General features: G+C 35.1%; 1 protein-coding gene across 1 annotated transcript in view; it reads right to left on the bottom strand.

Moving 5' to 3' along the window:
• Positions 1-8,483: 8,483 nt before the first annotated feature.
• Positions 8,484-24,999, bottom strand: part of tspearb (thrombospondin-type laminin G domain and EAR repeats b) — a 52,679-nt gene continuing 36,163 nt past the window's right edge. Inside the window, exons 10-12 of the mRNA XM_088607343.1 lie at positions 17,973-18,151; positions 15,908-16,009; positions 8,484-12,158 (exon numbers count right to left, since the gene is read on the bottom strand). Of these exons, the coding sequence (XP_088463469.1) occupies positions 12,005-12,158; positions 15,908-16,009; positions 17,973-18,151 (435 nt within the window). The 3' untranslated portion in view covers positions 8,484-12,004. The remainder of the gene's footprint in view (positions 12,159-15,907; positions 16,010-17,972; positions 18,152-24,999) is intronic.

Raw genomic sequence — 24,999 nt, 5'->3', positions numbered from 1 at the left:
CTGTATGGAATTATAGGGATATCTTTACACAGGTAACTGGTGTTATGGTTAAAATCTTAAAGTCAGACTAAACAAGCCAGGGTACCTGGCCAGCTATGATTAGTCACAATGTTATGCTTGTGAGATAAAATCTTTCTGGAAAATTCGTCAGTGGCCTTACAGTCAATTAGTTTTGACCTTTACCTTAGTGCCTTTAAGGTACCTGCATGCTTTACAATAACAATATGACCTTCTCCCTGCAAAAAAGTATTCAATTTTTATGTATTTTGTTGGTTACACAATGGTTGCTACATTCCAAATGTTTCAGATCAACCTTTAGCTCTGAGTGAATTGATCTTTCCCTTTGGATGACGAAATAGTTCCCCAAAATATTTAATTTTGGGGACTTGTTTGACATTCATAGTGACCTTCTCCCCAGGAGAAAACAGGATTCTTTAAATAATTCCATAGAACATTCCCAATACATTTAAAAACAATGGAGTACAACAGAACACAGTAAACGATCCACTTGAGACTTTAGTTCCCAATCACCATAATCCTTAAAATCAATGCTAATGAAGGTACAGTAGCTTTAATATCATGCCATTCCAGTGATGAAGGTTGCTTTTAGTTACATAAGGTTAGATAAAGCAGAAAATAGTATTTTCATTAAATTGTTCATTTGTTATGAGATTTGTTATTTTAAATATTTCATGACAGATTGATGGGGCAAAAATGTGGTAGAAACAGGATGTCATAAATTTAATAAAATGAATAGGTACTGTAGTTCCAATTGTACAGAAGAAAAAAGGTATCAGATATTGATTCTTTACCAGTCTTTACGCTTTAAGATTCACTAATTATATCTAAAAAAATCTGTAAGTTTAACAGTGATCTTTTGATTAAATGTTAAAAACTTGCTTTTTTATTGTCAGCCTTTCAAAGGCGCAGTGGTCATAACACAAGCACACTGTCATACCAGCTATTGTGTACCACACATTGTAGCTGTAAATAAATAAAGCTGTCTGACTCTTCAGCCTCTACATATGAACCTGACAGACAGATCGATTGATAATCCCGAAACAGCTTTTGCTTTTAGTCATTTTCTATCAAGTGTGTCTAATTTCATCTCTTGAGGAGGGACACTGTGAAAAGGAATTAAGCTCTTCCTTGGGATCCTTTCAAAGGGGACTGCTGTTTCTACATGATCTAGATTATACATGCTGCTTTAAATTATTCAAAAAAATAAGAAAAATTAAGACGTGTCCTTGCAATTTCCGGGCTCATTTGCAAAAACACCAAAAATATCTGACTTTTCACATCACATAACTACATGCAGTCCAAGTCAGGACTGTGCCCAGGCTATTTTAAATGTGTCTGTTAAAGTCCAGCAAAAGGCTGAGTTTGGCAGGGCTGCCTGAGGGCCCATGCAAGCTACAGTACTAACTCAATGCAAGGCAAAGCTCTTGTTTATCTCTGACTCTGTGACAACTCTCAGCACAGAACACCTGCCCAGGTGAGTCAAGGGCCAGTCCAACCAAGCTCCATCTTACAAGCAGGAAGTTTAACTCATCAAGGATGTTTAGCAAATGGATCTTTGAATTGATCTCACATTATTACCCTTGACAGTTGAACTATTATTCCAAACACATCTGCTGTTTAGTTCACGATAGTAAATGCATATTTAGTTGTATGCGAGAATATGAATATATTTAATGAAACTGATAAAACCTATGAAGAAAACTTGTTATAGGTGATGAACTTTAACTCTGAAGTTATTAACTTTTCTGCTTGTAATCCCTGAGTGAATGATTATCTTTTATATTAAAGCAGATTGATTCATAAATATATTGTTGTTTGGGATGCATTTGTATCCCTGTCATAATACATATCCCTGCCAGGCAGTAACTAATACTTAATGCTATCTGCCAGGACACATTGTCACGGCCTCTCGTAATCAGACGCAAGCTTCTACTAATTCCAGAAGGTGCAGACAATATATATCTAATTATCCAATCAGCCCTCTCAATCACTACCACACCTCACAGCTGCAGACTACTTACAGTAAGAACTGTTCACAGTTACCTCTGTGCTCAGTATTGGGTTTTCCTATCGAGCCTCTCGTCCATGCCTTTGAAGCAACTTCCTTGATCTCTCTACTGGGCCTTCGCCTGCTTTTGACCACGATTCTGGATATCGTTTCTCTGATAAGTGCACCCGGCTTCCTCAATTCTTGCTTTCTGAACTGTCATCCACTTCCGCATAGGGTCCTAAACTTCACCTTCTCTGGCTTACGCCGCCTTAATACACATGGGTTAACCGGGTGGGCCAGCAATAAAAACTGGCTCTGATCACTCATAGACACTGAGTTGGCTTTGAGAACTACAAATCCCATCAAACTAAAGTCCCTAGGTTTCCTGACTGTGGTGACGTCAACATGTTGGCAGATTCTCCATGGGTCATCTGTCACCAGCGCACACAGAAGGCACACACTTGGCATTCCTTTCTGAAAGTTTATGTTCTAAAAAATTAGAAAAAAACTGGTAGGGTTTCCAGAAGTATTTTACAAGTCGAGAGGAGCAAGACCCACCTGTGCCCCCACCTCATCACCTTGTTATACCAATAAATTGTATTTGATATTATATCAATAAATTGTATATTGTATATTTAGAATCTATGTGTGAGACTGTAAATTACTATGTTTGATTCCTAAAAGTCATCAAGTACTCTCGCAATTTATTATTACAATTTCTGATTGTTAAATTAAAATCCATCACTACATTAGTTTTAGTGCTGAAAGATATTTTATTGTATGTTTGATATCTTGAAAGGCATTAAAAATAAGTGTCTTAAAATTGATTTTAGAAGGCTTTTTAATAAGGTAAAATTTGATTATTATGGAACAAAAATAAGTAAAACTCTATATGACACTCTGGAACATTGAATCTACCTACCTTCATGCTATGACTCAATGATTTCAACAATGCAGAGCACCTCTGAGAAAATCAATTTCCACATTTGCAGTGTGAAGTGTTATATTTACTTGTCTTCAAGCACAGTCTCTATTTCCAAGTTCTCCGATGTATTAACCATTAAAGGAAACTGGCATCATTCACACCAGCTATTTATATGCATAACCGTATTTATTCAGCATTTGCAGTGCCAAATAAACAACGTTTTGTTTTCTGTGAAAGAAATGTCTTATATTTAATAACATATATTTATCTAAATTCTCTTACGATACACAGGGGTGGGGTGGTTAGTACTGCTTCCTCAGTTAATGTGTCCTGGATCTGATTCCAGGCTTTGGTATTGTTATGAACGGGCCTCAGGCTTCTGTGGAGGGTTGCTGATTAGACCCTATGCAGTGCGGTGTAACCCGAGACAAATAGGAGGTGGACATCAGGGAAAACACAAAAGGGTTTATTCGCGAAGGTAGTGCTCAGTGACAACAGGTGCTCCAGTGAACAGGGGAAAACAAGGCATCCAGGTACAAGCAAATCCATGGGGGTAAGTCAGCACAGTCCAAAAATCCTAAACCAGGTGATCCACCCAACCAGACAGACACAGGGAAATCAGGAACAGTCCAAGAACTCCGCGGTCTGGTTCTAGGCGGGCCTCTGGACATCTGTGTCCTAACGCTGAGCCCTGAGTATCAGAAGCTCTAGGCTATTATATCAACACTGATTAATACAGAAATCAAACTAGGACTCGGGAATTTGAAGCACCCCCTAGGGGAAAGGATGCTAATACCTAACAGGTATATGCCATATATTCTTCCTGTGTTCATGTGGGTTTTCTCCAGGCACTTATCTGTCTTCCCACCTCCCAATTCCGATAAGTTGCTAAACTGCTCATTCTGTGAGAAGATATGGTGTCCCTACCTCATTAACATAACCTGTTTAGAGTTCTCTGCAGCATTGTTGACCCCTAGCATAGCTTAGATTCTACTGAAGACAATAATTGTTCTACTCAAGAAGATGATTTTTCTATAGGAAACACATACCATAGGTTTTAACCTCTGTTTCCGTTCCTTGTCTGCCGGTTCCGACCCGGTTCATGGTTTTAATTCCTAGTTTGGATGGATCACCTGGCTATGGACTTATTTTTGTGTTTTTGGATTCCCTCTATGGATTACTTCTGGATTGTTTACCTCGGCCACACCTTCCCCGTGCACCAGCGCACTTTGGACACACCCCCTTGTTTTCAGCCCTGTATCCCTGCATGACCTTTTCCTAGTGTTTCCCCACTTCTTTGGATTGTGTCGTCCGCATAGGGTCCGGAAAGAACTGTTCGTTACACATGGCTTACACTTATACAGTATGTTTCAAAGGCTGTTTCAAAGGGTTTTTTTTCTTATTTTAAACCATGTGTCCTTATTATGTCTGTTTTATTTGTCGATAGTCTTGTATTAAAATAACACAAACCATTGCTGTACAACACAGTTACAGTAATAATCTAACTAACATACAGCCTTCAGACAGATTTCTTAAGTGAGTTCTCTGTGCGTGTGCTTGATAAAAAAACAACACAGAATCCTTAAGTCTCCTGTGCTCTTTGGGGTGTAAAAAGGTCTTCTGCCTGGGATCTCCATGACAATGGATGGTTAAAATGCTCACACGTACCCTCTCTAAGACTGCTCTTGTGGCTGCTGCCACCTGGGTCTTGTGGGGTGCATGTGTAATACACAGTGCCTTACGAAAGTATTCTGACATTTCCTGTGGTATCCCATTTTGTTAAATTACTGCTGTTATAGGCTGGTCTAAAAAAAGGACAGGGCCAGTCCGGTGGTTATAAATACTTTTGTGGGAGCACTTTTCCTTTCTCCTTAATAAATACAGAAAACAGACAAGTCTTCTCATTATGTGGATCACCGGTCTTCTTCTTTATCTCTCAGCTGTCAGCTCTTCAAGGTATTTCCAGAAGCTGAGTCAGTTCGGCTCATTCATCTCTTTCTGTCTGTTTTTTTCACCCCCCCTTGGAGTCTATGCTTCTTTGCACAATGTCCTGCTGCTTGGTTTCCTCATACACATTCCACTTCTTAATGATTGCCTTCACAGTGCTCAAAGGGATTTAAAGCATTTTGGAATTTCTATCATACCTTTATCCTGATCTGTGCTTTTTTACAAATTTATCTCTGAGTTGTTTCAAAAGCTCCTTTGCTGTCAAGTTTGAAACTTTGTTTGAAATTTACTACCTGACTGAGTGACCTTACACAGATAGACCTTACACAGTATGTATTCTGATATGATATTATTAATGCACACAAACAGAGGCAACAGCTATTTCTGTGTATCATTAAGGTGATTTTGTGAAAATAAATAAATTTTGGTTTGCCACAACAACTTTGAATACATATGCAATCATGACCATTTTACGCTGATATACAGTAACTTTTTTTTCTTTTTTCTTTTTGCTTTACATTTGTGGTATAGGCTGTGTATAAAACTGATATTAATTGATACTGTACTTTAAAGTGTCATAACTTCAAGTTTTCAAAGGTCTGTGCAATTGTCTGAATGTATTTACAATGCACTGAATGTGTATACTGTACTGTATATATATCCAAATGAAAAGTATGATAGTATGCCCTTCCTCAGCCTACAGCCTTGACACAATAAGCAGAATGACATACTTAGTACAGGAAAAGAGCTCTTTCTGGGTACTCTCATTCTTTTCTGACTCTTCCCCAAAGTAAAAAAAAAATACTTTAAAAACATCTTTAGTTCTCAGAAGATAGAATATCGGGGATCTTTTGATATTAAATATACAAAGAGAATCTAACTTTCTTTTACCATGACTCTCAAAATCTCATTAATCACACAATACTTAAATGTACAACAAGTGAGATTGTTGGCTAGAAAAACATCAGTAAAGAATCATCTACCTCCGTGTTATTGAATGTTTTGCCCATTATATTGTTTGATTAATTGTTATTTAACTAATCAATTCAAACTTACAGAATTAAGGAACTGATTTTATCAGAGCTGCATTGGGAGATTCCGTATTTGAGAACCTGACGTGCAGATGATGTCACCATCCTATAACTATGGAACTGATACTTTCAGAAAATTAAAAAAAATGTAGACATCTGATTTCACTTAGTAACAAAAACATTAGTTCTGTACGGACTAGAAAAAAAATCTATATGGTATCAGACTTTAAAATACAATATTTTCATGCACAGGGAGGTTATGCTCAATTTCCACAAACAGTTATATGGAATTTTCATGAATGTCAGAATGTCAGCAGATGCTGTACAACAAATATTTTGTCAGCCTATAGGTTTGCTTGAAACTACAGGTTCATGTGGATTACTAACCAAAATTTGGGAATCCTAACTGAAAGTGCAATAGTCTAGAACTGAACCCTGAAGGCAGGACTACAAGCTGCCAAAAGACAACCATTAAATGCAGCCAAGTGGAAATCTCAGTCAAGAGTACAGTATGACTATTCCTAATGAATTGTGATTAATGGATCCTGTTTAGCACACAATTCTGAGAGCCTTAGAGGCCACCAGTTATGTTTTGTTTCTTTTTTTTGTTGTTGTTCTGTGGACTGTATACTCCAGAAATTCTGAATAGCATTAATCTCTGAGGATAATATGAAAACTAGCACAATATATCAACATTATCAGTGTTAGTAAAAAATCTACTTGGCAGACCTGCATAAAAGTGCAGTCACTTTTATGAAAGAGTTGTTCTGTGGCTCTCTCATCACATTAAGTAGTATTTGAATGCACAGTACTGTATCTCTCACCTCACAAAGCAAGGGAAATTTTAAATTGATTTTTTTTCCATGTTAGTGGTAAAAATCTGTACATCATCTTTTCATGTTTCTAGAGTAGATTAGGTTGTCAGGAAGTAGTTTTGTGTTCTCTTTTCAATTATCTTTATTTCACTCTTTGAATCTCATCTCATCTGCTCAAGTACAGACAATAAGTAATGGTTTAACAGTGCCGTCCAAAGAGCCTGTTATTTTTTTTATTACAATTATGACAGATTATACAGATCTAATTAATTAATTAATTATTACAAATGTATTTTGACAAATTATATTAAGTACAGCACTTTCTAGGAAATATCATTTTATTTGCCTTCTATTTTATTACTGTTTATTTATGATAAAATCTTATTTGTGATATCTATTGGTTACTAGGATATTCTAGGTCATTCTTGATTTATTTTAAAGGAAGTGTATAAAATAATGTTATTATCATTATGATGATGCACTTACAGTATACTGATAAATAGCAGTACTTGGGTTGGCAATGGTCTTAAAAATGATGATCCACACTAATTATTTGTATTTTTACATTTCAAAAAGCAGAGAGACAGATGTTTTGTAACCAAAGTGATTTTATAGCCCTGTTGCTCTAAGAAGGAATATGACCTTAATCAATTCACTGATTTGAGTGAAAGATTTTCATCCTGCTCTTTTTTCCTGGCAGTGCTTCTTTTATGTTAGAGAAATTTGGTCTCCCTCTCTTGGCCATTTTTAGTAATGAATTACCAGTCTCATTTCCTCAGTCTGCAGATTTTAGACACAAATATTTTTTTTTCTCTGTAAGAAATGCATGTTGGTCTGCAACACAGTGCATATGTTCCTGTAATTATCTGAGACTAAATAAGGTCAGAAAACCTAAAACAATAAATTTCTTCATTTCTACTACTGTACATTGTCTTGTTTACAATAGCTGTAGAGATGTCCACCAGGGGGCATACAGTGCATTGCTAGGGTGCAAAGATCTGTTGGACAACGCTGTTATTAACATTCGGTGTGCACTGTCATTGTTAGTTGGAATGTGTGTGCAAATGTGCTCAAAGTGTAGTTTTCTCAATACAAATCTCCAAATAAGCAAGTGAAGTGAACGTAAGTATAAAATACTCAAAAGAGATGTGAGTGTGAAATATTATCATGCTCTGAGAAAAACTTAACAACAACTACAGCCCTTTAAACAGGGTTTCTGGAGAAGTCAATAAGTATCTGATTACTTTTACATAAAGAAATTTTTGATATTGCTATTTTGTCTATATACAGTACTGTATCATATTATTAAGCATTTCTCATTACAAAAACATTTGTACTGTATGTTTCATAAGATCTGACTTTTTATATCTTAGCACTAATTAAATAACTTGCTTTGATACTGTATGTTTTGTTTTGGAGAAGGATGTTTCATGTTAAATTTCATTTTATAATGTATTGAAAAAATATATTTTCATAAGTGTACTACAATGAAGCTGATCACACATTTCAGAGGTATTTTGTATTGATTAAATAGGTGACAATGACACTATACAACAGAGCATGAACTGACATTATGAAAAGGTCAGTTCCTACATCTTTGATAAATTGCAAAAAAAATACATTTTATTTTATGTCCAGTTTTATCTGGCTTTTTAAGCATTCTTTTTAAATTTGTGTAAAATATTTTTTCAAAGTATGTTTTGCTTATAAATTATTAACTTCTCTTAACTTACAGAAAAAACAGTACAATACAGTTTTAAAGATAATGTTTATTACGATAAATTAATATGAAATTCACCCATGTTTTTTTAGAAAAATAAGCTTAGGGATTTAATCATACACAGGATAAAATAGTTCCACACTTTACAATAAATCACAAGTTTCGAAATCCAGCTGAATAAAGTAATACATGAAGAATATTTATTAACTGAGAGAGAGAGAGACATACTGTAAACAAGATTAAACACAGGTTCTGCATTGTGTGTTCACCACATTATCTTTGATAATATCAGTTCTAACAAAATGATTATCATAGGCTTCAATTTGTGAATTTTGTGAAAAATGTTTTTCACATTTGTGTTTTTCAGAAAACAACAAACATAGCTAATAGATTTGGGAAACAGTATACAAACACAGCAGGTTAAGACAGTAGCAGCAGCACTGGTGAAAGGTGGTGAAAGCTTATATTTTATTATATATTAAAATATTATATTATATATTGAAAAATTTGAAAAAGCAAACGATGATATTAGGTTCAGTACACATTACCGCATTTGTAATGTCTCTCAGTCATATCTTAGTATATGTGACATCTGTTATTAAGTGAGTTGTTATGTTGGTAGTATATATACACTGAAACATTTTTGTTTACTTCATTTGCAGGAGGTCAATATTTGTGCACAACCCTTGAATTCTCCACATCACAACCTGTGCTGTAAATTGCTCTGGATAAGGGCAAATAATATGTAAAAAACTAATGAATTATCTATCTTATCAAAATTAAAAATGAAGACTGAATTTCTAAAGTGTTTCAGTATGAATACATATGCACAGAGTGAAGCTTATGTACAGTTCCAATCTGTATTGTATTTACAAACCTGGTATCCTTTGGTATCCTTTTGTACTAAAACAAAAGCTTAATAGAAATGTTCTAATGTGAAGTATAAGGTTGTGATCATCAGTCGATTATATCCATTTTAATATACTTTTTAGTAGCATTAACACAAACCGAACACACATATGAACTTTATGAGCCAATTTATATTAAAATTATATTGTATACAGACATGGTTAAGAAATTGTTTTAAAACATATTACAAGCTGTACATATTGGATCTAAATAAATATAAATATTTTTATATTGTATGCTTTCCTATGTGATCTCAATTATTTTCCTTTTAATAGTTCCTAAAATAATTACTATACAATTGTATTTGAACTGTTGTAAATTGTCACTTCAAAACAGATGCTGTTCTGTTCTGTTCAGATTCTATAATGAGGAACTGTGAGAGTAGGTAATTTCAATTATCAATTGTGGAAAAAAACATATACCTCTAAATAAATGCTGCATATAGTTATAATCTTAAATATACTTCAGTGTTTGTTTTTTTTAAAGCATGTTAGAAGAAAACTACAATATAGTTTAAGTACAGTCTTCAGCTTCAGAAATTATTTAATATTATTTTACAGAACAGACTGTAAAGGTCTTAAAGGGTTTACAAATTTCAGACTAGCTTACAAGAACAAAAAAAAAACACATCTATGATTTATGTTATTTAGATGTGTTCTTGTTCCCAAAAAGGCTGACAGAAATCATATAAATGTCAGCCTAGTTTGGCCTAGAGAACAATTACAACTCTCCTTCTCCAAATATCCTCCCTAGAAACATACTGAGCATTCATTAAAGAGCAAGAGAGAAGTCAGAGCTTACACACAAGAAGAATAAAGCTCTTACAGTATTTCTGAAGCTACATATCCCATTGAGCTTATTGAAGGTTGGTTTCTAAACATTTAGCATCTTCTTCTGGAAAAATGTAACAGTAAACCTTGTTTTAAAATTGCAAGGCAGGGGTAAATGGAGTAAAGGATGGTACTGTAGGAAGATGATTCAACACAGGATAACATAAAAAACAATAGAAATTAATACATTTCATAAACTCCATCAGAAGCATTTCAATAGAGACATTTCTTTGTTAAAGAGAAATACAAAGATTTTATGTAATTTTTGTTTCTACATTAATGAATGTCTTCAAACAGATATAGCACCAACATTTCAAGTGTTCAAAACAACAGCCTGCAAAGACATTGAAAATGTACGAGACGGCCGATAGCACCAAAGTAAAAATATTCTCTGCAATCTTATATTATACCTACTTTTTTATATCAGCCACAGGCCTTTGAATTATTTATTTTTTCTGGGGGGAGTAAACAGTGCATATCATTTAATATAATAGAAATGACAACATGGCTAAAACGATAGTATTTGTTTGGGTAAGTTTAGTCTTTGGTCTAGTAATTGAGTTTCAAATCTAATACATACAGTATTGATTGTCTCAGTTCTGTGGAATGCTCCTAAATAATTTTAAAATTCTTCATGGAAGTTTCAGTCCCCCTTTGTGATTGAAGCTAGATTTCTGGCAAAAAAAGAAAAACAAATGATAGAACCATTCCAGAAAAGTTTTTAAAATCTTAAAATTCTCTTCATTTTCTCACTCTAATTTGACATTATCTGTTTATTTACACATTCCATGACTATTTACAACTCAGTTGTAAATCCACTCATAAATAAGATTAGTAAGTCAGACTCACAATTATAAAACTTCTTTGGAGCAGCAACCTTGTAAAACACAGCTTTAGTGTTTGGAATAATGCTTTAATGTAATTGGTTGATTTTCTGTTAAGTTTTGTACTATCAGTGTTCCCTTTGTCTGCATTATACTGTAGATTCACTAGCTGCCATATTATTGCAGTGCATTAAGTCACTGGATAAACATATTACAAAGTATTTCAGGCGGGTAGCTGCGTCAGCATGCGTAGGCTGCAAAGGAACAAGTAATAGGTTTATTCCATGCTGAAAAAAAGAAGAAAGAAAACACAACGTTTCAGCTGTAGAGCTGCCTTCAGATTTGAGGTTCTTCTCACACCGGAAGAAGGCTCCATGGCCGAAACGTGTTTTCTTTCTTCTTTTTTTCAGCATGGAATAAACCTATTACTTGTTCATATTACAAAGTATGTCAAGTCTCAACTCTGAAAATAGTGTCATTCTCTGGAATTAGTCTTAAAGTTCATATTAATAGAACTATATTAATTTTTAGTTATTACATGTACTTAAAAGATAATTCTGAAACTTTTACTGTGACTGATAACTCAGAATATATCAACTGTAGCTTTGCAGAACATTTTCATCGTAGTCACAGTCCCTTCAGCTAGCCCATCTGAACTTTCCCTCTGCTCTCATCCCTGAGTTTATAGTAGTAGCATTTTAACCCAAATATACAATAATATTGACTTTTATTTGCAAGTTAGTGATGAAGTTTCTTCTATCTGTACATGTACAGTACACTTCATCACTTACTCAATATGTTAAGAAAAGTTGTTCATTTTCAGCCCATCATATTTCTTATATTGTTTCATCCATTTTCTAGGCTGATGGAGGCAGGCGTAAGATTAATGAGCAAAGTAGGCTCCTATGGAATGTAATGGTTCTAACATCCACAGTGTTGTGTTTAAGTAATTCATACTTCTGGCCTTGTACTGAATAAACATCTTGTGTAGTTTAGTACGTTTTCAGCTTGAGGACCTTTGAGCGAGGCTCTTTAGCACTGGAATATATGAGATAGGAGCCTTCTGTGGAACTGAAGTATTCCCAGTCTTTGCATCCAAAGGTTGGAAGTCTGTGTACTGGAACAAACCCCTCATAGCCTTGCCACCTGTCAGGGATACAGCAGGCCATTAATACAATTTAATACATTAATTGGAGCCATAAAGTATCATTTAAAGAGCCAAATATGTAACCCATGAAATTCACTGTAGCAGTGACTCCTAGATAATAAGCACACAGTTGTGCAGTAGATATAGGTCACATTGTATTTACGATATAAGAAATAGACGTATAAGATGTACACGTTATACAGTATGCTGCATAGTATAGAGTATGTAACTTGAACATTAGCATTTATAAACATGCCACACAAAAGAGCCTTAGTGCCCTTGTATGGAAAATATAAATATATTGATGACTGAGGGTGCAGTAGGAAATCTCACTAGAATTTGTTAATATCCATGTTTCCCCACATAGAGGGAAAGCTACTCATATAACTAGTATAATTAGTGCATTGCAAAACTATTCCCTCCCCTGCAAAGAACATTTTGTTGATGTCTGAGCTTGTAATCAAGAAACAAATTTTTAAAATAGGACTTCATATTGAGAATATTGAGAATCCACACAACTAACACAGCTTAAAAACAGCTAGAAGTATGTAAATAAATTACATGAACACGCAACATTACTGTAATGCTCTCTGACAGTGTGTAATCACACATCAGACTAAAGGTACCTCTATAAATTTGTGCACACTGATATAAAATTTCATGCCACAGCTCACAAAATGACATGACAAATCAACCATGAAAACCTAGAATCTTTCAAGACAAATCAGGGATAAAGTGATAGAGAGGTACAGATCAAGAGGTTACTTATTCTTTTGAATCAGATCAGGCCTCCCTTCCAAATTGAACAGCCGAGCAAACAAAAAAAACTGAAACTGGCAAGCCAACAAAATATTTGAAAGATTTGCAAAGTTCTTAGTCTGAGATGGAAATCATTTTATGTATATCTATACCCTGTCCCGATCGTCATCCCTTCTCTTAAGGGCGCTCCGACCCTTTCCTATTTTAGTTAATTATGTGCACCTGCCACTTGTTTTGTGTCCCATTATATAAGCCTGGCACTCTCGCTTTTCCTGGCTCTGCATTGGAAGATGGACGCCCGGAAGCCCACCTGCCAGCAAGTCCTGGAGTCACCTGAAAGCATAGGTTTCGGTCTGGAGCACGGAGCACCTGGTCTCGTTACTGTTTTTATCCTCCTGGTTCCCTGTCCCTGTTCCTGTTCCAGATCCCATTCTGGTTTTAATCTTGTCTGTCTCGGATTGGATCTCCCGGCTCCTGGACCCTGGCCTGCACCCCGGTTTCCCCTTTTGACTACCTTAGGACTTGTTCCCCTGCACCACGCCACCCCCGAGCACCAGATCACAGCCGTCACGCCCCCCTGTCTGTCATCCCATCCTGCTCCTGCTGTGTTTCCCTTGAAGTCTTATTCCAGTCACTTCCGGATTATATCGTCATTTTAGGGTCCAAAATACACACTACTCGGGAGTGAGGACCAGCTCCCTTGACATACCCTGATTCTTACACAAATCTCTGTATGGATGAGTGGCAAGAAAAAGGGTTTTACTGCAAAGGACTCATCTTTTGTACAACACAGTGGCACAGTGGTTAACACTGCTGCCTGGTGCGTTTTGTGGTTGTGTCTATTTGTATTTGTTTTTGTGCCATTGATGGACTAGCGTTCAATCCAGAGTGTATCCCACCTGTGCCCTTTGCTTGCCAGAATAAGCTCCAGCTCGCACGCAACCCTGAATTAAACAGTTAGAAAATGGATAGACTCATCTCAAATTTCATTATTTGATAAAACCTTCTGCCAATGCAGACATGTGACAAAGGTTTTACAGTCAGAGTTTTTGATGTAAACACAAAGTGTTACACATAACCCCAGTTGTTAAGTATGGTGGCAGCAGCATTTTATGGGGATTTTTCTCATCAGCAGGGACTCGAAATCTTGTCAGGAATGATAAAAAATATATATGGTGCAAAATACAAGCAAATCCTAGTGGACATCAGGCTTCCATGACACAATAATCTTAAATTGGGTAAAAACTTTTCAATTTAGAACTTCCACAGTTCGGAAGGACTATGACCCAAAGCACAAGACTGAAGCTACACTGAACTGCTCAATGAATGTTCTTGAGTGGCCCAGTAAAAGTCCTTAATTTAATTAGAGCAATAAAGACCCTATGGGTGGCCTGGGCTCAGGTGGTCAGACGATGTCGGGTATAAACCTATGCCCTCAGGCCGCGAAGGAGACGACCTGGTGCTAGGCAGGTCTCAAGACATCCAATCCCTCAATGCTGACCGAGGAAGAAAGGGTGACCTGGAAATATATAGCCCCACACAAAGACACACTAGAAGGACAACCAAAGCACAGGGATCTAGGAACAGGACAAAGTAGGAGCGCCCTCTAGCTGCAGAGGGCGTGACAGGCTTCATAATTGCAGTCCTCCAACTACTGTATGTTCAACAAACTTGTCAGAACTGGAGCAATTTTGGTAGAGCTGGTAGAAACATATCCAGTATCAATGTGCTATCCTATACATCCTATATATCCTATCCTATCCTTTTTGTTTCTAACATGTATGTTATTTAACTTGTTGTTGTTGCTGCTGCTGTTCTGTGTTTGTTTTTGGTGTTTCTTAAATCTCTTTGTATTCTTTGAATTGGAGCATACATGCAAATACGCATTTCATTGCACTTCTGCATATGAAAATAAGCTGAACTGAATATACTGATAGAAGTAATTGCAGCCAAAGTTGTTTCCATCAAGTACTAATGTAAGGGGGTTAAATAAATCAAAACGTTTCTTTTTTGTATATTTTCTTTGCAGATTTTACTTTATTCAACCTCCTTCACATATAACAATGTTTAATTTGATCCCTATAGTTTTAAATAAAAAAAATAAAATGTAAAAAAACACGTGTTTGCCTAAATGTGACATTGACAGGATGTGAATACTTTTGCAAGGAACTGTAACACCTTCAAGATACTTATTCTCAGAGTTGTCAGACAGCAGGTTGGGTTACAGTGACACATTTGTCAATTTGTCATACCCACAGCTTGGTGTATATTTCCTGTATGTGAAGTACAGCAGTCTTTCTGCTTTAAAATTACAATACAATGCCAAATCCGATCAAGATTGTGATTAAAAGGTTACATATGTTGTAGTTGTGTTTTTTTTTTGTTGCAAATATAGAGTTTGGCTATTTTGTTAAGAATTATTAATAATAATTATGAAATGACCAAACAAGCTTAAGTAAATTCCACTAAATGTTTAGACAAATTATTTTTGTAGAAAGAAAATCCCTGGTGGTACACATAGAGAAGTGTGTTTTTGATTTTTTACTGATGTACTTTCTGTGCTGGTACTTTCAGACAGGTGGTAACTGAGGCAGGCTGAATGCCTTTTTAAAAAGATTTATTTTCCCTTTACAGGCTGAGACAGGTTGTAGACCCCTTTCAATTCCTGAGTAATGTGCCTACAAACACTTTGAAGAGACACTTAAATATAACATCCCAGTAACTAAACTGTTCTTTTCTAAGACATTTTGTATGTCTTCATATGAACTAGATTATTTTTTGTCTTACAATTTTCTTAAAAGTGATTTACTTTGACAATAAATAGATGAAAAATGTATCTAATGAACATGTAAAATATCAGTTAAATACAGTTACAAAATATTACAACTTTGGATGTGTACAGTAAGTGTACCATTCCATTAAAGTATGCAATTACTAGGTTTCAAGTTCTTAAATTATGAATAATTTGTAACATAGCTATACTCCTTACCTGTATATAACACTGTTTACAGAGAAGGATGTCCCATCAAATGAATTTGCTACAACCAGGAACTTGTCTTCTCCTAGTGTAAAGAATTCCCAATCAACAGCACTAATCCAAAAGAAAAAATAAACTGTTATAGATGGTTTCCTGTTGCTCCATTCATTAACAGCTCATTCTTATTTAATTAGATATTTAACAAGATAACATATCACAGAATTTCCAATTGCTCTATTAATGTTGTTACCTATTACAGAGCCTTCAGCGTTACAAATATCACTTTCAATCATTTTTACATTTCAGTTTTGTTTTCAGCAACCGTAAAAAGCTTCTAGTGTAAATGAAAAATTGCCTTAGGTTAGGAATTCACTGAGGCCTTTCTTCTTTTTTAGTATTATATGATCTTCATCTTGTACAGTTTTAAAAAGGTAGAATATGCTGCTTTATTTTTTCTCACTAAAGTTGATGAGGCATCTTAGTAATAGCTATTTAATGCTGTAGGAAATAATCATGTACTACAGTTTTTTCCTCAAGATATGGACTCCTATGAAAATCTACAAAGTTTTGTACAAATAAAAAGAAAGGAGGGTAAAGGAACAGGGTAGTGCATTGTATTTAAAATTATTTTTGTTATTATTTTTAATTTTACATTTTTTTTTATTTCTTTTTTCTGAATGTATTTTGTAAATACTTTTTTAAATCATTATAAATGGACTTGAAAGCTATTATTTTCACATTTGTACCAGGGCTGGAAACAGCAGTTTTCTCAGTCATGTAAAAAAATCGCACATTCAGGGTGAATTGGGCATGATTTGATTGAGCATTACCTTATAACTGAGATAGACTAATAGAATATTCCCAAATGATAAGAGCATTTATGAGGTGAAATGAGCCACTACAGCATCTTAACTGTCAGTAATAAATCTTGAATTCTTGTGTGTTCATCTATTTATCCATCCTTAACTGCATGAGTTCAAGCTGAACATTTATAGAAAAACAGTCTGGAAGGAATAATTGGTCACACATTCTCTTAACAGTTATGAGACTGTTATTAATATTGGAGACGGACTGCACTGAATTTATAGATTCATCTTTTGTATGTAGTCACTGCCAGACAAAATGCTGTCCAGCAAACTTCCCAGCTTACCTGTACAGTAATGTTACCACCTATGTTACTAATTATTCACATTAAGTTTAATATTTAGAAATGTCAGAATTTTGCTTTGTTTGTAGGTTTCTACCATGTTGTTTAAGCACTGTATTGAAAGACAAAAATCATTTTGAGACTCATGTCATTTATAATTTAATGAAAAGAAAATTTCAGAATTGTTTTAATTACTGATACTGAAACATGTTGTTTTCCTTTGTTTTGTAGTATAATGACTGTATAATTGCAAAAGATAATGGAAATGTCTCTGTTCCTCCTCTATCTCCACTTTAAAGGTTACTGAGTTCACAAAACCACAGGATCTAAACATAAATTACCATTGAATTTATAATAAAACAAAGTCTGCATAGTTAACATATTTAATGTGATTAACTATTAATTTTTTTGACGGCAAGTATACAACAAGTAAGTCATGGCAAGTCACTGTCAGTGCAGTTCATTTTGTGTCTCATCATATACAGTACTCTGTCTTATTAATTATTATTCTAGTCAGTCCAGGGTAATTTTGTTTGTTTTTGTAATAAATCATGAACGTATCTGAAAGTGACATGTTGTGGTTGTGGCTGTATATGTGCCTAAAGTTTTTGTTTTGTTTGTTTAATATGTTTATACAAATATCTGGGATTTTATTGAAAATTAAGCAAATCATTGCTTGGAAGATGTCTAGAACAAGAACCAATTCTTCAAAATAATTTTTTAGAATTTTGGAAATAGTGGAATGTTTAGGTTGTTGGGAAGCCAAAATTAGATTTACAAAGTCAATGCTGTATGCACGGTGGAATTTTCTTTTTAATGTACCCAAAAGCTTGTCTGTGTGCATTGAAATGATATGTCTTTTATTTACCACTCAAGAAAGCCCTTTCAATTTTGCACTTGTATTGAAGAAGAAAGTCCACAATAGCTTACCTGTAGGTTGTAATGTCCTGAAATTTGACGAAAAGCTGTGCAGTCATGTTGAGCTCATAGATGGTCGAGTTGATGGCATAAGAACCAGGTCCAGCCTCATCATATTTCTGACTGTTGGCCACAGCAAGAAAGATTCTGTCCCCAATCTTGAAGACCTCCCAGTCAGTAGCTCCATCAGTCTGTACAAGTAAGGACAAATGCATCAAAAGGTGCTTCTAATTTTGTAAGAAGGAAACTACAATGATGATTAAGACAAATAACAATAAGCTAGTAAAAATCAGAACCTACATTTTCAAAGTCATAACTTAATATGATAAAACATAATATGATTAACAGGTAATCCATTAGAATTAAAATCATGTAATCAGTTTGCTTGATTAGGTTAAGGAGCTTGATATCAGATGAAATATCTTGTGTCAGCATTTGGATAAATGCAGCAGACTTATAATTGAAAGGTTATGGGTTAAATCCTAGGTGGGGCACTTCTGTTGTATCCTTGAGCAAAGTTCCTCACTCAAGTAAATTGCCATAGTGCCCACATGTCTGGGTACAAATGTATGTTAGTTTGGTTTTTGAAAGTGTCTGCCAAAATAAATCAATTATAATAAAAGTACAGTAGATTGAAGCTCATTCATTATGACAGAGAGAATGAGCCAAGATCTTAGTCACACCTAATGAGAGATATGTGTCTTAGTAATCACTTCATCTAATCTAAATTTACTAATAAACCAAAAATGACTTTGCTTTTTCCACAACCTAAATTGCAACCATGGAAATTCCCATATAGACCAAAGCTGTTCTTTTTATAGCTTTGTGGCTTTCAGGTTGCTAAACCATTTTTGTTTATATGTACACAGGGTAAGTGATTAAGTCTGTATTCGAACATTAATTACACCTTTTGCAAACTTACAGTATCAGATTTATATTGAAACATCTTTCTATTTTTAAATTCAGATTTCTTCTCAAAATGTACCGTACTGTATATGACAGCCACCTGTCTTCCAAACACATACAGTACAGTGTCACAGATTTTTCCAAAAATAATAGCATTGCCAGACGTGTATTCACACCTTAATATTGTTTTTAATGTGATTTCTGATAATCAATTTATCTCAGACAACAAATTTGAGATATTCCAAACATTAAATTCTGAACAGGTATCATAAAGCTCACAAAATACCCTATAACATTTTCATCTTAAATGAAATGAACATGCTCCTTGTCTGAATTTAAAATGCTAATCACTTTGGAATTGTAATTTTTACTCCTGTTTAATAATTAGCAATCTGAGGAATTCGTTTTAGAGTCTCCATGTATCCCCACACCTACTGTATCTATTACACCTCTTAAGCCTTCACACTTCTCTTCCAGTTTTCCCAGAGTGTTTAGTGTTTATCCCGTGCCAACTTCCACTTCTCAACTGCCCTGTCTTTTGTTCTCCCATGCTTCCTTAACTGCCAATTTCCCTCTTCCTCTCACGCCTGAAGAAGGCTCCACAGCCAAAACGTTGTGTCTCTTTTCTTTTCCTTTCAGCGTGGAATAAACCTTTACCTGTTTCTATCAAGCCTATTTAGTTAAAATTAGCAATGCCCAGAGCTACATAAACTAGCAGCCATATCACCCTGCAACTCACAACTGGCAACCCACTGAAGCTAAGCAGGTGTGAGCCTGGTCAGTACCTGGATGGGAGACCTCCTGGGAAAAACCAAGGTTGCTGCTGGAAGAGGTGTTAGTGGGGCCAGCAGGGGGCGCTCACCCTGTGGTCCATGTGGGTCCTAATGCCCCAGTATAGTGATGGGGACACTATACTGTAAACAGGCGCCGTCCTTTGGATGAGACGTAAAACCGAGGTCCTGACTCTCTGTGGTCATTAAAAATCCCAGGGTGCTTCTCGAAAAGAGTAGGGGTGTAACCCCGGTGTCCTGGCCAAATTTCCAATTGGCCCTTACCAATCATGGCCTCCTAATAATCCCCTTCTATTAATTGGCTACATCAGTGGGGAGGAGACTCTGCTCTCCTCCCCACTGATAGCTGATGTGTGGTGAGCGTTCTGGCGCACTATGGCTGCCGTCGCATCATCCAGGTGGATGCTGCACATTGGTGGTGGTGGAGGGGAGTCCCCATTACCTGTAAAGCGCTTTGAGTGGAGTGTCCAGAAAAGCGCTATATAAGTGTAAGCAATTATAATTATTATTATTATTAATACCAAACAGTCCACCAAAGCCTTTTTCACACCTTTTCATCTTCAGCTACTGCCTTGGCTTACATTTCCCCAAGTAAAGGGTATCTTTATTAGTTGTCTTATAAATCTTTACACCTAGATGTTTCTTCTTGCCCTCAAAGTGAATACAGATCAATAAGAATGAAAACATAAGTCTAAAAATATTAAAGAGTTCTTTGGGACATCCTGTTTGAAAGATGACAAAGTTCTTATCTACAAGAATCTCATCTACACAAACAGAGAAGTAATAATTCAATAAGGAGAATCTGTGTGATATATGGCCTCATCCATCTTTTTATATTGCATTGCTTGTTCCTTCATGCCCCCTCACTGAACCTAAAAGATGAAGAGCTTTTGGAGAAATGTGTGTGATTAAACAGAAAACTCTTATACAAATAAAACACAGGACAAGATATTTGTCACATAGAAAACTGGAGACCATGGACAGCTACTGAGCTGGGGTATACTGTATATCTGGGCTCTTGGATTGCTGATAGAAATAATACATTGATAACAGTTCTGTACTTCTGTATTATTTACTATGGATTTAGATTGTCTATTACAGTATATGTAGCTATGGGATAGAATTAACAAAGTTGTTTTTATCTTTTATTTTGCCTAATTTATTTATGATTACATTTTTTTCAAGTTTCAAATCTGCTTTTTCAACAATCTATGAAGTATTTCCAAACTTTACTGGATAAACTGAGCAGAACTCCTGTAATTTAACCTGAGCAGAAATCCTGTAATCATGGATGTAAGGATGGTGGCTATCTCTTCTATCATACTCTAAAGCTGCCACAGCTTTGGAAACTAATAGAAAAGCATTGTTCAATGGAAACAATTTTCAGTTAAAAATATATTTCATCACCACAAAAGGCTAGTTTTATATTTTCATCAGTTTTTATGTCTAATTCCTTGCATGAAGACTCCTCACTCAATGCAGTAGAGTAATACTCACCAGTAGATGCATACTGCATGCAATATGAAGACTGTTCCCTGACCAAAACAGCATTGTTATTAATTTTTCTACAAATGTTAACACTGCATTCACACTACAGGATTATGAATGTCATCTAAATATGTATCATAAAAATATATATTGAACATGAAGTTTATTAAAAATAAATAGCACCATGGTATTAAACCAAAGAACACATTAAGCAAAGAACACATAACCTAAGAATTGCATGAATGTTTTTATGGAAAGGGCAAGGGAGGTAGCTGAGCTTCACCTACAGTAGGATTAGCATGGGTGCATGTCCCATCTTGATTTCCTTACTTCGATGATTTGGAACAATTACCATTGTTTAGCTATATTTAGGTGTTATTGGGCCATGAGGCAAGTACACTTGGAGGAATCCACAGATGACCAAAAGGAGTCTCAATAATTTACTCAGGTTAAACAAAGGAACTGTAAAATCATTAAGACAGCCATTGCAAAGTATAAAGATCCAACAGTGATAGAGCCATTCCTAGTGAGGTCAAGTTGGAATATACAGAAATGGATCATAGCATAAAAACAGGAACACACACAGTAAAATAGATAAAGAGAAAGAAAGGAGGACAAGGACAGGAACAAAAGAACATCATCATCATCCATCATCCTTCTCTTCATTAAAAGCTTGTGCCGTGAGAGAGCTCCTCCTTGAAATTAAACCAGATTCAGTTGTGGTATTATTAATGCTGAAAGAGTACTGGACTCTGAGCTTTATTATAGACCAAGGTTTGCCATCTTATTTATTTTATGAAATTCTGATTTCCTTTACTGTGGATCTTCATGCTAAAACATCTCTCCTGTTTTAGTGTTGTTTTAATGTGGATTGGGGAAATTGGTTCCTATTCATGTGTGAGTATCTGTATAGAGTAAGAGATTTACTGTAGTCTTGGTTATGATCCATTTTGTTTATTAGGACACAGTTTCTCTATCTTAACTCTTGTTAAAGTAGTTTATGTGTTAATATTAAATGAATAGAAATGCTGGACTTTTTGCTTTTATAAACATTAGGGCTCTGAAACTGAATTATAAATATCAGTGAATAGTGTAACTGTTGTGCTTAGTGTGACTGGTTTATGTTGTGTAGCATTGTGTGTGTACAGTATATACGTACCTGCATAAAGTTACAAAATTATTGTTGTCTAGGGATGTTTTTTACTCTATTGACAAACTGTGCCTGTGAATAAAGGACAGACCTGCTATAAGACCTGCTGTAATCCCTGCCCTTAGGGGGTGAAATTATTAATATTTTTTATTGTTAGCATATCAAGCTGGTGTCAGAACCTGATTTTTATATTAATTTAATAACCTCCTTTTTTGTAATTTTAGCACAACCCCCAATATGTAACAATATAAAATGTAAAATTCTTGAGAATTTAAGTAATATTTATTATGAAAAGAAATTAATCTATTGACATGCTTTGGCTACCCCGCTGTTGAGTATTTTATATTTCCAAAATATAAAAGCATATATTAGCAGCCTTAGAAAATACCTGTAGCTTCATGTGGTATTAAACTAATTAAATGAAATATTCTATGTCCAGTCTGTATCCTGTCTATGTCTTCTCTGTGATATCCTAATTATACCCCTTAGCAAGAAGCTAGGTGGCAGTCATAAACTCAAGACTAATTGACAGTTCTAACTTACCATAAACCTATTAATCTGACTAATTATTACTTTCAGGTGCTGCTTTCAACAATGAAGGGTATATTAGGAAATGAGTAAGTCTGAACTTACTTACAGAAAGGGAAAGTTCAAAGGGATAAAGGTCTGCATAGTATCAGCGTTCAAGTGTGATAAGAGTGAATCTTATATCATGAAGTATGAGTGTGAAGAAGCATTCCTAAATGAGAGACAGTGCAACACAATATACAGTATAACCTAGAATATTAAATGTAATTCTATGTGACACAAACTGATGTCAAATAAATACATTTTGCTAAAATTTGCCTTGTAATCCTTAATGAAACACAAACGTATATTATCTCTTCCTTCCTTGTGCAGTGGGCCAAGTTTTGACAAGATGAACTGATTGCATAAAAGCTGATTTTTCAATGAGTAGGAGGTTAATAGATCCACAACTCTGAGGTCATGTCTGGTGGTTGCTGACTAATTTTGCCCCTTTCCCCTCATCATGAAGACAGTGTCATTTTTTAAAATCCATTTATGGAACCTATACCTAATACAATTCATAAATCACTCTGGTCAGACTACAAACAGATTCCTTTTAGATATGCAACACAGAACAAACGTGTATTAAAACATTTGGTAACTGCAATGATAAAATATTAAATTTTAAAATGGAAATACATCTTGTTTCTGGTTTTATGAGAATATTTCCGGATTCTAAAAGGGCTTTATTACCAATTTCCCCATTTGTTCCTAATCAACTTCACTGCTGTTGTGGATTTGTAAGCTGTAATAATGCAATAGCTTGATTTTTTAAATCTTTGGTACATTGCAAAAAGAAAACACAGAAAGATGTACCCTCGTTGAGAATTATTCTTTGCAATCACTTGCCTAAGATTAATAACATTTTTGTTCTATAAAATATACACCATTAAGTCCCAAAATCTTTAGTGAAAAGAAGATAAATCCTGATGTTCAGTAGGCATTGTTCTTTCAGATAAATACATTTTAAACACCAAAACAATTATTAAAAAGATTACTAGCTCTGGAATGAAAATCAGTCACACAAAAAAATGAAAGTTTTTAAGCTATTTAGCCATGCTCATACTGCTTTTTTAACCCATTTTCCAGGGGAGACAAAGCACATTCACCTTTGACACAAATCGTAGAGCAGAAACATATAAGAATGTAATTATTTGATCCTTCATAATTATAACTTCATGGAACAAAACTGATTTCACCTCTGGGTAGCATAAAGGTTTTAAGCAAAACTTTATTAGTTCTGCTTCTAATCTATAAAAAATAGCATATATGCAAACACCCACCCATCATCTCCACAGGGTATGTTTGAGTTTCCCATATTGAATGTGGTTGGAAGATATTTAAAGTATCTGAATGTTTTTTGCGTCTTCATTATATGAATCATATAGTACATAGTAAATTTACTGTACATGATAGCACATAAAATATGTTGATAATTTTGTAAACTCAAGCACTGTTGTTAAACGTGAAACTCCACAGAAGAAACAGGTGTCCAGATTTACTATTAATTAATAATTTATCTGACTGAGGTGATTATTAAGAACTACTTACTGTACATTTACACCTGTTGGCATTTATAGAGGTTATCATTTTACAGAGCAATTTGGTAAGCAATTTGCTTAAGGTTTACAACAACAGTGTCCCCTTCAGTGGTTGTGTCCAGGACCCCTGTGGTTAGGCTTCTGGACCTGTAACCATTGCTCCACACTACTGCCCGTGTGGTCAGTAAGCTTGTGCCTGGTACTGAAGACATCAGCCACAGTGATTGGTGGTCAGCCAGTCTACACACAGATCATGCCACATTGCTTAATACAACAGAATTAGGAAAACCCATTAATGTCCATCAGTTATTTTACACTCACATGTACAAAGGTCAGGTACAGAACCCTTGTGTCTGTTTCTATCACTACCCTTACTGAGCTATCTGTTCATCTGTTAAATTCAACTGAAACCTGTGTTCATTCATTTTCCTCATTAAAGTTAAAGCTTTTTTCAGCTTTGAATCTTTTGTGATTTAAATGTACTCCTTTTTGAAAAAGTCTCCAAAACTAAAAAAAAAACTAATAACAATGAAGAGACGTGATGAAACAAACATCTAGATACAGTAAATGGATTAGATTTAGTTGTATAACTGAAA

This window comes from Lepisosteus platostomus, chromosome 14 (genome assembly GCF_059453375.1).
Source record: "Lepisosteus platostomus isolate fLepPlt1 chromosome 14, fLepPlt1.hap1, whole genome shotgun sequence".
Taxonomy (NCBI): Eukaryota; Metazoa; Chordata; class Actinopteri; order Semionotiformes; family Lepisosteidae; genus Lepisosteus; species Lepisosteus platostomus.
Note: the sequence above shows the minus strand (reverse complement) of the source record. Positions and strands in the feature narration are given on the sequence as shown.